At 42.6% G+C, this 15,162-nt stretch overlaps 1 protein-coding gene across 5 annotated transcripts in view; it reads left to right on the forward strand.

Moving 5' to 3' along the window:
* nfat5b (nuclear factor of activated T cells 5b) overlaps window positions 1-15,162 on the forward strand; it is a 52,204-nt gene that overhangs the window by 26,261 nt on the left and 10,781 nt on the right. For 4 of the 5 annotated variants that reach the window (XM_064312850.1, XM_064312848.1, XM_064312849.1 and 1 more), the window contains 4 exons: window positions 10,648-11,311; window positions 12,672-12,861; window positions 13,734-13,924; window positions 14,222-14,394. In XM_064312850.1, coding sequence (XP_064168920.1) covers window positions 10,648-11,311; window positions 12,672-12,861; window positions 13,734-13,924; window positions 14,222-14,394 — 1,218 coding nt within the window. Of the gene's footprint in view, window positions 1-1,548; window positions 9,980-10,647; window positions 11,312-12,671; window positions 12,862-13,733; window positions 13,925-14,221; window positions 14,395-15,162 lie in introns of those variants that run through there. The other variant, XM_064312852.1, reaches the window with a different exon arrangement.

A 15,162-nucleotide genomic window follows, 5' to 3' on the forward strand; every position in this document is an offset into this window, starting at 1 on the left:
CAGCTTATTTGTATTCTCCACCTCTTAACATTTGAAGTTAATTTGGTGTAATTGCTATTTATATTTGGATACTGGAATTGCACAGTAAGATTATACATACAGTGCAGTCTGTAAGTGCTTGGACAGTGACACAATTTTTGTAGTTTTGGCTCTGTACTCCAGCTTATCGGATTTGAAATGCAACAATGAATATGAGGCTAAAATTCAGACTATCAGCTTCAATTTGAAGGCATTTACTTCCATATTGGGTGATCAATGTATGAATATTTATACAAAGCCCCCCCTCCCCCCCATTTTAGGAGTTCAAAAGTAATTGGATGAATTAAACATATTCGTAAATAAAGTCATTGTATTTAGCACTTGGTTGCCAATGCTTAGCATTCGATGACAGCCTGAAGTCTGAAACCCATAGACATCACCAGATGCTTGATATCTTCCCTGGCGATGCTCTGCCAGGCCAGTACTGCAGCCATCTTCCGCTTCTCTTTGTTCTTGGGATGGTTTGCCTTCAGTCTTGTCTTCAGCAAGTTAAATGCATGTTCATTTGGATTCAAGTAGGGTCGTTCTGTTATTCTTCTCCTGAGGTTTACCAGTGGTTTGCATCTTGGTGTCGCTTCACTTTATGGTGGTCTTTGAAACATCTATGCCTACATCCTGGAGAGTGTTCTTGATCTGTTCAGAAGTTGAAAAGGGTACTTTTTCGGTCATCCACTACAGTGATCTACCAGGTTGTTTTCTATTGTTGGGCTCACCAAAGCCTTTTTGCTTCTTAACAATGTACCCAACACTCCCATGTTGTGGCTATGTCTGTGATCAGTTTATTTTGATTTTTCAGCCTTTACTGGCATTGACACTTCTTTGGTTCTCATCTTGAGAAACAATAGCAACAGACTCCAAATGCAAATCCCACACCTAGAATCGACTACAGATGTTTTGTTAGCTTTCTTGTGCATGAAACAATGATGCAATGAGAGACAGCAGGCCGCTGGGCAGCTAATTGTCCAATTACTTTTTGCCCTCATATTCATTGTTTCATTTCAAACTCCAGTGTGCTGGAGTACAGAGCCAAAACAACAAAAATTGTGTCACTGTACAAATACTTACAGACTGCAGTGTATGTATATCTGCATGCACAAACCAAAGTCAATTAAGATTTGAAAAAAAAAAAAAAACCAAACACATTTTTGCAAGTGTTGGTAATTATTTGTATATAATTTATGCTCAACATTCAACTGATGGATTAAACTAGCAACAGCCTTTACAAAATCAATTCTTACACATTTTGGTATTGACTTGGAAAGAAAACATCACAAAAAATTTAGAGTGAAAACCCCACAATCTTCACAGATTTGATTTGTACAAATATTAAAATTCAAAATGCAATTCACTTTAGTTTTTCTACTCTGCCCCTTATTAAAGTGCCCAGGTTTAGAGTGAGTTTCAGTAGAACCAGAAGTCCGTTGCCTTTGGACATCAGTACCTAACTGCAGCCAATTGCATCCCTCTGACGAGGCGGGACATGCTGGCTGTAGCTGAAGGAAGGTGAAGTATTTTCCAGTTTAAATGAATCTAATTCGGGACTGCAGGTATCACTGCAAATTGGCCTCACTTCTCCTGGCTATTTCCTCCTCTTTTATCATTTTATTTATTTTAACCCGAATCCTGGATTCCAGCATTTTTGTTATGTATGGCTTTTGTCAGAACACGTTTATAGTGTTAGTGCTGGCGAGAGCACTATGTTCAGCTCTCAGCTGAACAGACAGAATGACTCCCCTTCTTGTAAACTGTATTTAGGTGTCAGACAGGTTTGGGGAGGGAGTTGGGGGGGAGGGGCAGGTCTTTCTTTGGGCCTCTCCATCTGCCTCTGCTTTTTGCTTCACCAGCGTGAGGCTCCACCCCCGCCCGTCCTCTCTTACAGTCATTCACTCACTCACACTCACCCCCCCGACTCATGCTAGCCCTCTGTTTAGCAGGTAGCTCCCTGCTCATGCCCTGTCTGCACTGGTGCTGCTGCTACTGCTGCGCAAGGCTGCATGTAACACTGCACCTGGGCTGTGTGTCTGCGTCCACGCGCTCGCTTCTGTGCCCGCCGCCCCGCCCCCACCCTCCCTCCTCATTACTCAAGGCTGCTGTTTCCCCTTTGCCTGTTGCCCCAAACCCATCGTCCACATCCGTTTGAGTGTAGATGATGCTCAGCTTTCCTCATTTCAGACCCTTTTCCCAGCTCTGAACCTTTACTTTCAATGGTTGCCTCTTTTCAGTAAATCGGAGCAACATGCTCATTACACAGTCAGATGGAAGTGTTCACGTCAACCTTTTCCCTTGACTTACAGGCCATTTGTTATCAAACCAGTTAAACCTAGTTATACAGATCGAAAAAAAAGAAAGAAATCCCACTAAAACAGGGGGAATACCTAGGCTGGGCGTGAATTTGAGGAATGGAGTCTAGTGTGGAAGAGGGGTCCGTGTAATCTCTCTGGGCGTGTTTGTATATGAACACTGCCTTGTATGCACAGCAGAGCAGACTGATGTTCTGCTCACTAGGCCCCCATTAGTGAAAGAAAACTGCTCCGTTGTCATGGAACTGGCTCTCGTTGCCCGTGGTGACGGTGGGCCTGGCACGACACCCTGTGGGGCCTTTACAAGTCAGGGCTGCACACACGGTGCCTCCCCCCCGCCCCCCCCTACAGCAGACTCCAGACTCCACGCCCCACTTTTACAGGGCCAGCTGCTGTCAGGCTGAGGTGCCAGGAGGAATCAGACTTTTAGTTTTTCCAGGCAAGGTTTGCTGCATGAGCAGTGAATGTGTATTTCTCTGTTTATGTTTGCAAGTAACATTGCATTTTGATCATTATATAATCAAGAAAACGCCTCAACAATGACGCAAGAGGTTCAAAACGATGATTTTAAATGTTATTTTTGCCCTTAGAGAAAGCTGATGTGTATATTTTGGTTGTGCTTAACCATTTTAACTGATTTGCTGTCATGTTTTAGGAATGACCCAACATGCTCAAAGTGAAAGTTAATGTTTTTTTTGTTGCTAGGATGCTAGTCCTTTTGCTGTTAATGGGCTTGACTTACATTTCTAGCTCTGACCCTCAGAAACAGGCCCTGTGATAGGTTGCCTGACAGTGCCTGTCTTATCGGTAATTAAATATAGTCCAAGGGACAGTTATCTCATCAAATTTCACCCAGGGTACCATATAGGTCAATTTAACTTCCTGTAATAAATGTCTTTTTATATGTTATTTATCAATTCTTTAAAAAATATATTGTTATTGAATGATGCTTTGCCACTGCAGTTTGACATGGTGCTATGGAACACACTGTCATAAGCAATGGCCTGCCTGGAGGCTGCAAATGGGTACACTAGACAGTCTGGCACAGGATGTGAGGTCATTACAAAAAACAGTCTGTGTAACCTTCTTAAACAAGAGGGGATAACCATCTCCATTCATCTTCACCTTTGTTATTAGCTAAAACAAGACAGTGATTTACTCACAAACTCTTGTCTTTTTAATGCTAATCACCTTTTTCTTCAGCAATTAAGCAGATTCTTGCAGTTCTTATCTGATCAAGTGATCGGTAGGACTCATCGGTCTATAAGATAGGTAATGTAACTGTTATAATCTAGATGCAACTTATGTTGCAATACTTGTAGTACTGAGCTAACTTGACTGTTTCCGTAAACTGTGTGTAAAATATTTTTTAGATTAGCAAGCACTTGTGTTCTTTCTCAGTCACTGGAACTATATATAGGACAGGGCAGGGTTTAGGCCACCCCACATCTAGTACCAGTCTGTCTTTATACATCCAGATGTCTTCTGTATCCTGCTGGTGGGCCTTATTTTCACTGTCAGGGCTTTAAGGCAGACAGTGCTCCATTTCAGTGGGATCAGGTTCAGAGGTGAGGCACCATCCTCAGGTGCGAGCAAGTGCTCATGGACACGTGAATCTGGAGTCTGACAGTGCCAAAAGAAGCTGTCACACCCCAAATATTGAAGCTTCCAGTTGAATAAAATGAGAACATTCTTAATGGATACATTAATTTATATGAATCCTATTTCACAGTGGAGGCTTATCCGATGGTGCAGTCTTTCATTTTTGTTGAAGACAAAATCCGAAAAGCCATGGATCGCTGAGCGCCAGTTGGTTTGTTCTGTGGGAGGCCAGTCTCATGCAACCTGGTTACTATTGCTCTCATCTGCCTGAGTGCATGCAATGATCCCGCAGGTTACAATGATAACTGTTTTTTTTTTTAAAGAAGCAGAATACTCGCAGCCCATGGTTAAATGCAAAGTGGAACAATGGTTTGCAGCCACCGTGAGCTTTTTATCCTTTATTATATTTGCTTAGATCTTATGCGAAGAAGCTGTTTGTGGGTTTGGTATTTAGGTCTGTCCTTCATTGCATTTTAAGCTCTTACTTGCCACGTCTGTCAAACACTAATTTGTGCTGGGCATCCCTTCTGCTCCCTCTAACACATGCCATAAATAGATGAATACAGCGCAGTCTGTTCTGCCTTGAAAGGGGAATGAAGGTCCCATTGTTTCCAGCACAGAGCTTATGTTTGGTCTGTTACTAGTGACTCTTCACTGAAACAAACAAACCGATTAATATTATCGCTGTCAAGCTTCACAGGGGGCACACAAGGAGAATTAGAGACTGAACAGCAAGTGTCATTTGGGAGCCCCCAAAACCTACAATTTCTGAGCAGAGAGTTGACCTTCTTATCGGTTTGTATTTAAGTTGCAGTTTGTTCCTGTTACCTACCTTAAGCTTCATCACCAGCATAAGCATCCATACCAGACTGTGATCATGCAGGTGCACAGCACCGTGGCTTGCAATGCAAAACAGTCAGATGACAATCGGTGATTAATTAAAAATAATTTAGATATAAATGTCATGGTAGTGAAATAAATTTGGAACATCTAACAAGTTGCCTGTGTGTTTATATAACTTCAGCTCCTGGCTTTGGTGTAATTAGGGATACGTTTACATCCGGTTTAAATTTGGCTGCAGACAATCAATCAGGTGTGTCCCTTAAGAAATCCACTTATTTTACTATTAATGGATGAAAGTAATGAATGCCTAAACACTTTAAGGGTGCAGAGGGAGGACCTGAAATGGCACTTGCTCAATGTGTAAATGCTAGGCTTCACTTCTCAGTCAGACACCTTTCTCCGGCATCACATTGGACTTCCTGATTTAGTTGCTCAAGCCTCAAATAGATCTGTGATCTTGCTGCTACTTAGGAGACTATATTTTCACTGTTCAATGCTCAAACAGCACGACATGAAGTTACCAAGGGAAGGCGAAAAATGTTAAAAATCAAGATGGAGATTTAAAGGAAAGGCAGTCTTCAGTATCTCGCAACCTGAATTTATATTCTTTTCACTGCCTGTTCTTTCACGCTCTCCTTTGTCCTATTCTGCCTCGCTCAGCTCATACTGTTTCTTGCAATGACGGTAGTAGGGAGGGTAATTCATATCGAATCTCTAACTCAGACAAAGCGGTTGGATTAGAATAAGCACATTTTGCTGAGCCGAACGTGTTCAACAAAGCTTTCTTTTCCCCACTGCCAGAGCAGAAGCGAGCTCACTGGCACAGATATGTTCTCCTGGACTTCCCCACTGCCTTTTTTAAGCCAACAGCAAGACCCAGCTGTCATTCGCTGGTTTTATTCAGTGCATTTATGGTGTTAAAAACCCCCAATGCGTTATGGATTGAAGCATTGGTTACAGAGCTCATCTATTCCATAAGCTGAAGCCTTTGTTTTTGACCAGGACATTGGCCTGATGTGGAGTCAGCTGGGCCACATGGACCTCTACCAGCATGGCCACTTATCATTTTTGACACACAGACACACACACACACTACATTCTATCTTCTGCACCTCTATTTCACTTCATGTGACATCATGGAATGGGTTATAGAATGTAAAACCAGTTGAGCCTTAGAGGTTTGGCTGGATCTGACAGAGCTTGGTTGGACAGTTTCATCTGAAGAGTGATGGACTCCCCTTTCTGGACAACTGTCCTCAGTCTGTTTGAGTGAGTGAGAGTCAGTGGATGGTTGTTGACAAAATCCTCCAAATGTTCTAATGTAAGAAAATGGACAGTCAGATAGGGTCCTCATAGTGGCTGCAAATCATACAGTAGGTTTGGTTTAGAGCTTTAAAATGAGTCATCTTTGCATGGAAAACATACTCTTTGCCCTTTAAATAAAAGCGTTTGATTTGATTGGCCTTTAAAGTTTGTTTGCTTTTTTGTGTTTGTTTGTTTTAAGCTAATCCCCAGGTCTTTTTGTTCTTTTTCTGAACTGCCATTTTAGTTTTTATGGTTTGTGACCGTGGGAAATGAATGTGTGAAAATGGAACTGGAAGCTGAATGTTATGTGGCAGGTTAGGAGTTATCTGTTGGGTCATTGTGGGCTGTGGTAGGCGGGTAATGTCTGTGCTGAGAATAGGATGGCACACAGCTGCTGCCGTGGCAAATGAATGCCACTTTTGTTGGCACCCAGCGGCCCAGTATGGGAGGACACAGCTGTGTCTTTGCGGTCCCCCATCACCATTTGTTTGCCTCCAGAGTGGAGGCAGTGTCCTTAGAGCTCGAGTCAGAGCTGGAAAGTTCTCTTGCCAAATCCCCCACTTAAAAGGATTTTTTTAAAAGCCTTGGCGGGGTTCACTGTGCCTTTAAGAAACACTTTATTTTTGTGCCCCTATGCTTGTGTTTGTTGTTTGTTGTGTGTGTGTATGGACATTGTCGTGAGAAACAAACCCATTACTCTGTCGGCACTTTGATCTCTGTGGTCTTCAGATTTCAGGGTCATTCTACTTTTGCTCATGCTACTCTACGCCTCTAGTATTGTACGTAGAAATAACAAATACAGCTTGCTCTCTTAACTTTCAGTAACTCAGTTCACTCACATTGTAATTCTATATTTTTGTGTGTGTCTTGTAACGGGCACCTTAAAGGTACAGTTTCTCCATGTGCTTTGGGCCTCTAAATTTCCTTTGTGGTGTCATGGTGATTAATGTATGATGATTTAATAACGTAACGCAAAGTGCCGCACAATTTGAAAGCATTCTTGTGCATCAGAGCAAGGCCTTTTCACTCTGTTGTCTTTTCATCAGTCACCTTCCCTATGCTGTCTTTCCACATTTTAAATATGTTAGTTTTAAGCTACTCTATCGTCAAAATTTGTATTTTTGTCTCAGACGTTCCTTATCTTTCTGGGTTGTTTTTTTTTTCTTTTCTTCCTTTCTGTGATTTCACTCTTGTTATAGCCCTGACAACTGAGGCATATTATGTTACACATGGAAAGGGTATCATTGTGAACTTTAACCTGTGGAATCAGTGAGACCCATAGGAAAGTATGTGGTACCATTCCATTGCTAGCATTCATTAGGATTCTACACTGATGCCGCAGAAAGGCTGATAGCCTCAATGCTAGATAAGACTGTGTGGCTCTCTAAATTTGTCTGGAAAATCCAATATCGGAGGGGGGGGGGGGGGGGGGGGACAAAAGAAAGGCTGGATATGTCTGATCTGAACTGGTGCCATGCTCTGGAGTAATTTAATGAAAAAGAGAACATTTATAGGTATATGTTAAGAAATGCTTTTAAGAATAACAATCTCTAGAAGCCAATGTTTTAGTTGGCAGTGGGCCACAGACGTCTTGTTGGCATCCTTCCCTTCATGTTTGTTGGCATTTTTGAGACTTTCCTATCTAAAAAATTGATGGCCTATGGGAAAATGAATGGTATTTTCCTAATTCCTTCAAAATAATGAATGGCATTTGGGTTTGTTTGCATATGTGCTTTTCACACATTTTTTGTAATCTAAAAAAAAAATGGTCTAATTTAAAAAAAAAAAAAAAAATTGCTAACAGCTAAGTGGTTAGCAACCCATTGCACAATTTCATCATCACACACAGGGCTGTTTTTAGCTACCTTTCATGTGCGTAAACTGTTGGCTGTTACCTGTTGGTGTAATAAATGCCACATATTTTTATTTTGCATAGTTCTCCTTCGATCCATAAATCCATATATGGGTAAAGTTATTTTGTGTTCTGTCAGACTTCCAAGGCTCTTAGGGGAAAATGACCTTATCACAGAGGTTATCATGACCCAGATGACTGGGTGATGAATGTGTCTCACTGATAAGGTGTTGATAGTGCGTATATAGTGCGCTTTGGCTGTACACAGAGGTTATTTGTTTACAAACTGGATGGCAGGTTATCCCTCAACATTTATTATAATTGATACGTAATAGCTAGCTGCTAATTAGCTGATCATACACCATATACTGTAGACATAATATAAATGATTATGCTGTGTTGTGCTCTCTTACATTGCTGTCTGATCAAACAACTTATTTAAGCCTATATAAGTTAGCTAGCCAGTTAACTATTGCAGCCTTGAAGTTTTATTTTTTTATTGGAAAACCAGTCTTGCCATTATCCCTTTGAACTTAGATGTTCAACATTTGTTGATTTTATTTTTAAGTTAAAGATCTGTGTATGTCACATTTTAATGGCACAAAGATTACTTGTTTTTGATCAATGAATCATGCTTTCCCTTATGTTCATTGCTAGGTTGGCCAGCTTATTTTCTGCAGTAGCAACGTCAAAGTTACAGGAGTCCACACTGCCTTGCTATGCCTAGTTAATGCGCACCGTGCTGTCCATATGAGAGAGGCTATTTTTAATCAGACAGAAAGCCAGTACAGTCTCATTTATGCCAGTTCAGACAGCACAATGCTAGATCTAAATCACGTTGTGTGAAACTCTGAAACAAAACTGTATTGGACGCGTTTTCAGTTTGTCATTAAGTGTGGCATAAATTGGCACCAAGACATCATGCACAGAATCCCTATTCAATTTTGATAGGCATGTTTATCACTGCTTCTCATGCTCCATCATAACTGCATCTGTTTCCCCTTTAATCACCTCTACAGGATTAGAAAATAATGAAACATTTGGAATGGGAAACTTCCAGTATGTTGGAAAGACTTAAGAGACTTCTTTAGTTTTCAGTATATAAAGTGTATTGCATTGGCCTGAGGTAAAAATTCAGTAATTCCAAGGTGACCTTGGTGAGGTCTTTCCATTAAAGAAACGTCTCCACTGGGTGTAATGGAGCAGAAATATGCCTCATTCACCTCGGTACCCACAGTCTCCCTCATTAGGGGACAGTACTTCAGCAGGTGGGCTTCCAATGCTCATTTCAGCTTTGACTAATACTGCTCTTATGCTGCTACTTACCACTGCTTGCAAGGCCTGGCGTAGTTTGGTCAGTGTGCCTGTGTGCGTGCCAGGGTGCTCCAATCCGGTGTTGTCAGAGGGGTCAAGTCTTGGCCACGGCACTGCAGTGCCTGTCAAAGATGAGGGAAAGTATAAGTGCTTTGCTACATTCTTAATATGTGGAGGCCCTCAATGCATAAAACGTTCCCAGCACTCATTAAAAATGTTTTAGAAAGGTGTAATAATGAAGCACCCTATCTACGTTGAGTATGCGTAGGTTTTATTCTGAGCAGCTTTTAACTACATTTATAAGCCCCTCACTCTGATGTATTAAGTTCCCCATCCTCCATCCTCCATCCTACATTCAACACCTTTAATGCTGGAAGACAGCACGATACCGCCTTGTGTCTTGACCTTCATTCAGCACTTGATGCCTCTGGGAATGCTTTCAAAATGTAGTCACCCTTTGCAGCCTCCGCGGGTCTTCCAGAAAGCTTTAGCCAAACCAGGTCAGGCGAGGTAGGGAGCAGGACTGGCAGCTTTTGCATTTGAGTTCCATTTTCACTAAAGTAGCTTTGTTCTCTTTTAATTTTGACCAAAAAAAAAAAAAAAGATAATTTCATGAATGACCAGCTTTTGTTGCTCATTCACTGTCTCATTTTTATTCCAGGAAGTTCCCTCTGAAGCAGGGAGTGTCTGCATATAAAATGGTCTGCAGTTCTCTGCTTCATAGGTCAGAAGCTTGTTTATTTTGTTTCTGTGGCTACGCTCAGTCCCAACCAAATTATCTGAACCTGTAACGAAAAAGCTCCAATTGGCATGCATCATTTGACACATAATTTTCATTAGTTCCAAACAATTATTTAGGATCGACTGTTTTGTTGTACATATTCATATTGATAAATATACATGGTACTCTGTTTGTTCTGCCTCAGTTATTGTATCAGTATTTTTCATTCATATATTTTAAATTTAATACAAATATATGTGAATTTTTCATTCATGCATATTTTTAAATCCGTACAACAAAACCTAATGTTCTGATTTGGGAAACATTTGGCATATTATTTTCAACTGAGGCCAGTTTATTTCCCAAAATTACAAATTTCAGACACAAAATCTTATTTTTATTCTACACTAAAATATGAAATAATGAACAGACAGACAAGCATGCACACATACACGTGCACAGAACGTGCACACACACAGATTATGATGCTACATAAAACAAAACAAAAAAACTGATTTGAAATTGGGAGTCTTTAAAAAAAAAAGAAAGAAAGAAAAAAAAAGGACAAAAAACCCAAATGCAATCATCCCCAAATTTCGCTGCTTGACTGGGACTGCTAGCCAACACTGATGGAGAAGCCCTTATTCACTGTCCAATTGTACACACTGCAGATGCCAGCTCCACATCCTCTTCTATGCCCATGGGAGGTCCTCGCTCTGCTTTTCCTGCCTCTTCCAGCCCCACCATGCACTCCTCTACCTCAGTGACCGACCAGGCCTCTGCTCACAGCGGCTGCACTCCAGGTCCGGGGGTAAGTAGCCGAGGGGTGGCGGAGATGCTGGTCCTGGAGGGCCAGCTGTCGGTAGCCGAAGCTGGCACCAGCAGCAGCGGTGGCAGCGTCCGGGCTGGAGGCAACGGGGGTGGGGCAGGGGCTCAGCCGCCCCAGCAGCAGCAGCAGCAGCAGCAGCAGCAGCAGCACCAGACGACCCCCTCCAAGCGCCGGACGGTCCTCAACATCTCGCCGCCCCCGGAGGACCTGCTGGACGACAGCCGCATGTCGTGCCAGGAGGACCCCCTCCAGGACTCGGAGCAGAGCAGCAGCATCTGGATGGACGACTCGACCTCCAACTTCAGCTTCATGAGCTCCAGCTCCTACAACGACAACACCGAGGTGCCCCGCAAGTCGCGCAAGCGCACCCCGCGCCAGCGCCCGGGGCCCAAGCCCATCTCCGCCCAGGACGCCAGCATGGACGTGTTCGACGCCGACAGCGCCAAGGGGCCACACTTCGTCCTCTCCCAGCTGGGCCCGGACACCAAGAACTGTCCCAAAGGAAGGTCAGTTCTCAGGAAGTGCTCACTGCTATCATGGCCTATGCATTTTGTGCAGCCATGAATTCTAAATGAGCTTGCAAGGTGGTCAGGAACTTTTTTTGATAAATATAGTTTATCAAAGTTGGCACTTGTAGATGAACTACTAGTTGTCACTTGTAGATGAAATTCTGTAATTATAGTAGTGTAACTGTAGTTGAATTGATTTAAGTTGTGTTATATATTTATTCAGCCAAGATTAGTATATATATATATATATATTCAGCCACGATTATTCAGCCTAGAATTAAGCATTACTGTATCGTTTTGTAATGTGCATGGCCTTTTTAAAAAAATTTTTAGCATAATTTTATTTATGCTAGGTAATGTTCACTTTGATTTTCGATAGATAAATGGTACCACAGTGATCGTCAGGTTGCTATGGTGATCAGGGAAATAGGGTGTTTGTTCAGAATGCTGGTTTAGAATCCCAGTTCTGTATAGTTAAATTAATGCAGGCTTTAGCAGATGGTCAAGCCATTTGGCTGTGTCCGATTGGCTTGTAGCAACAGTGCAAAATTAACAACTGCTGCCAAATTAAAACTAGGTAGCTCCTAGAGCTATATCCGTCTCAGGATTTCCATGAGGCCAGCGAGCAGTGGAAAGACATTTTTACCTGCTTTAAATTTAGTCGACAGTGCTCACTGGCCAAAACGTAGTTTACGCATATAAAACTGTTAATCCCATGCAATCACAGTCTTGTATTAATTTAATTACCAAAGAGCTTAAAGATAAACTTAATAAAAAATCTACATTTAATGTTCTTGGTACATTAGTTTATGCTATAATACATATAGAAAAGGTAGTTTGGTTCAAAATGAGTGGCAGTTTATTTCACACAGTATTGACAAAGGTTTGTGCAGTATTACACACACTTGAATCATGTGTAACATGTTCATTAAAAGGATGCAAAACAAAATTATGTAAAAATGAATATTTCAGTATGATACATTTCCAAATCACTTGAGTTACAGCTACAGTGCCTGTGGGGAAATGACTGATCTGATACTTCCTGGCATTATTCGTTGTGTGACAGAGAAAAAATGACTGTTTTAAGACAGTGTAGGTATATACGTTTCCTGTCTCTAACACTTTCATATTTCGTTACGTTAGTCATGTTTGCCAGAGACAGTCCAGCAGTTTATGATGATGCACCTGAACCGCATAATTAAAAGAACGGATCCCTTTTTCCGACCGCCCACACAACTACTGCGTAACATCGTCAGAATGCTTCTGTGTAATCCTTTCCTTTCCACTGTTCAGAACTGGCACAGAAACGCGGTAAGAGAGCACTGACTCCTGGAGTCTGAACCCCATTGTCTTGCAGCGGCTCCGAGAGCCCCCAGACGCCCATCCAGAAGGGCGGCACCCTCTCCGGTCAGTTCCCCGTGAAGGCCGAGGGCAAGGAGCTGAAAATCCTGGTCCAGCCCGAGACCCAGCACCGAGCCCGCTACCTGACCGAGGGCAGCCGGGGCTCGGTGAAGGACCGCACGCAGCAGAGCTTCCCCACCGTGAAGGTAGGCTCAAAGCAAACGGCAGGCCCCTGTACCCGCGAGCGCTGTGTTTGTGGACAGTGAGCACAAGCACACAGAGGATTCTGTGTTGATACTGCTTTTTCTTTTTTTAGCGCACCCCTATCTGTCCTCTAGCTATTACCACTATCAGCCTGGGACAGCATCACTGTTGCAAAACAGTGAGTAAATAAGCACGTGTGTAAGAGCCCCGAGCTGCAGCGCTTGTGTTGCCAGCTCACAGCTATTTATTTTTCCTTTTGTTGTCTTGTGAGGGACTTGTCTGCTGGTATTTGCTCCAATCATGCACTAGACCGCCTGATTTCACTAACTATTTTACCTCCTGGGTTCAGGAAGTAAGCTCATTAGTGAAATCAGGTGATGTTGTGCATGATTGGAGCAAATGACTGCGGACACTGTGGCCAACAGGACCTGGAGTTGAGTAGCCCCGCTCCACTTCCTTATTTTAAATGGTGTTTCGCATACTGTGGATCACATGAATGTGCAGTGTGGGAGAAAAAACAACTTGGGCCGCTTTACTTGAGAGATTAATTTCAGCGTTTCATTCATCCCTTCTTTATTGTTTGCATTTATTTTCCCACTTGGCCTTGGATAATTAACACACTGTTGTATGCCTGCTATTTTAGTAGCTTTCTCCTGAAAGAAATCATCATTGAGGAAGAGGCAGTCTTGCACATTTTTTTGAAGTTGTTAGAGAAACTCTTTTGTCACAGGACTCATTTCAACACACACTCTAATTATTGCTCAACACCATCTGAAGTTAAGCTGTTGATATTAGTTTACTGCTGTTGATTAGCTGTGTACTTCATAGCCTTACGCATTTTCCCCATTTATAATGGGGTAATCTTCTCCCCCAGTTGGAGGGCTTCAATGAGCCAGTGGTCCTGCAGGTGTTTGTAGGCAATGACACAGGCCGAGTGAAGCCACACGGGTTCTACCAAGCCTGCAGGGTGACAGGCCGCAACACCACCGCGTGCAAGGAGGTGGACATCGAAGGCACCACGGTCATCGAAGTATGCCTGGACCCCAGCAACAGCATGACCCTAGCGTAAGGACCTTTTCACGTTCACACGCGTATGCACACTTCACGGTCTCGCAGACTGCATTAAAGAGGCTAATACTTGATTTGAATTTCAGGTTTGATTAACATTTGTATTGACATGACATGTTAGTTAATCAAGCCTGAGCTCTTTATCGTGGAGTGCAAATGGTGTGTGTGTAGTCAGGCTGTTGCAGTGTTGTGAGGACTTTGGACTGAACAACAGCTGAGCAGGTGTGTTTGCTCTGAGAGTCCCCGCCCTCGGCGGGCTGGCCCCTGTGGGCTCACGGCTGTGTGTCTCTGCAGGGTGGACTGCGTGGGGGTCCTGAAGCTCCGCAACGCAGACGTGGAGGCTCGCATCGGCGTGGTCGGCTCCAAAAAGAAGAGCACGCGGGCCAGGCTGGTGTTCCGGGTCAACATCCCTCGCCCCGACGGCTCAGTTCTCACGTTACAGACACCCTCATCCCCCATCCTTTGCAGTGAGTGCCTTACCATGGTCCTAACTTCTGCAACGAGCTGTCTAAGAGATGAGCTTGGCCATTTTTTTTTTTTACATACTGAGGAATTAGAGGAAATAATGTGAGCATCTTTAATTTGTTTTGAAGTAACACAAAAATGAAATTTAAAATTAAATGATTCATAAAACAATATATACCATACAGTCTGTTACTAGATTGTGTCATCTGAATTTATTTAGGGTATATACATCCATATCGGGTGAACTTTGTAGGAATTACACCCCTTTCTATACACAGTTCCCACACTTTAGGGGTACAAGGAGTATAGAGCATAGAGCCAAAACAACAGAAATTGTGTCACTAACAAATACATATGGGCTGTACTGTATATAATGTAAATGGGCAAAATCTAACTAATGGTTAAATAGATATAAAGTTTAGGCTGGTTGGAGACAGCTGTTAACATTCTTGCAACTTTACTGCTGGTTTACTTATCATTGGTGCTTGTGCTGTTGTGTTGGCACCACTGCACTGCCCACTAGGTTACAGAATGAGGAGCGAACAAAAGACCCCTTTTTTCCACTGCTCAAAGGGCTAAATTAAAATCACCCCAAGCAGACAAAGAAAAGCTACTTGCAGACTTGACCTAAATAAGCTTATTTGGCTAATAGTATCTACGTGTTTCTCGTGGGAGAACCTATTTATTTATTTGTAACATTTCTCTAAAAAGTTAGACTTACTGAATTTTCTGATTACCGTCATCTCCCTGAGGAAACATCATTTCCTAAA

The sequence above is a fragment of the Anguilla rostrata genome, chromosome 16 (assembly GCF_018555375.3).
Source record: "Anguilla rostrata isolate EN2019 chromosome 16, ASM1855537v3, whole genome shotgun sequence".
NCBI lineage: Eukaryota > Metazoa > Chordata > Actinopteri > Anguilliformes > Anguillidae > Anguilla > Anguilla rostrata.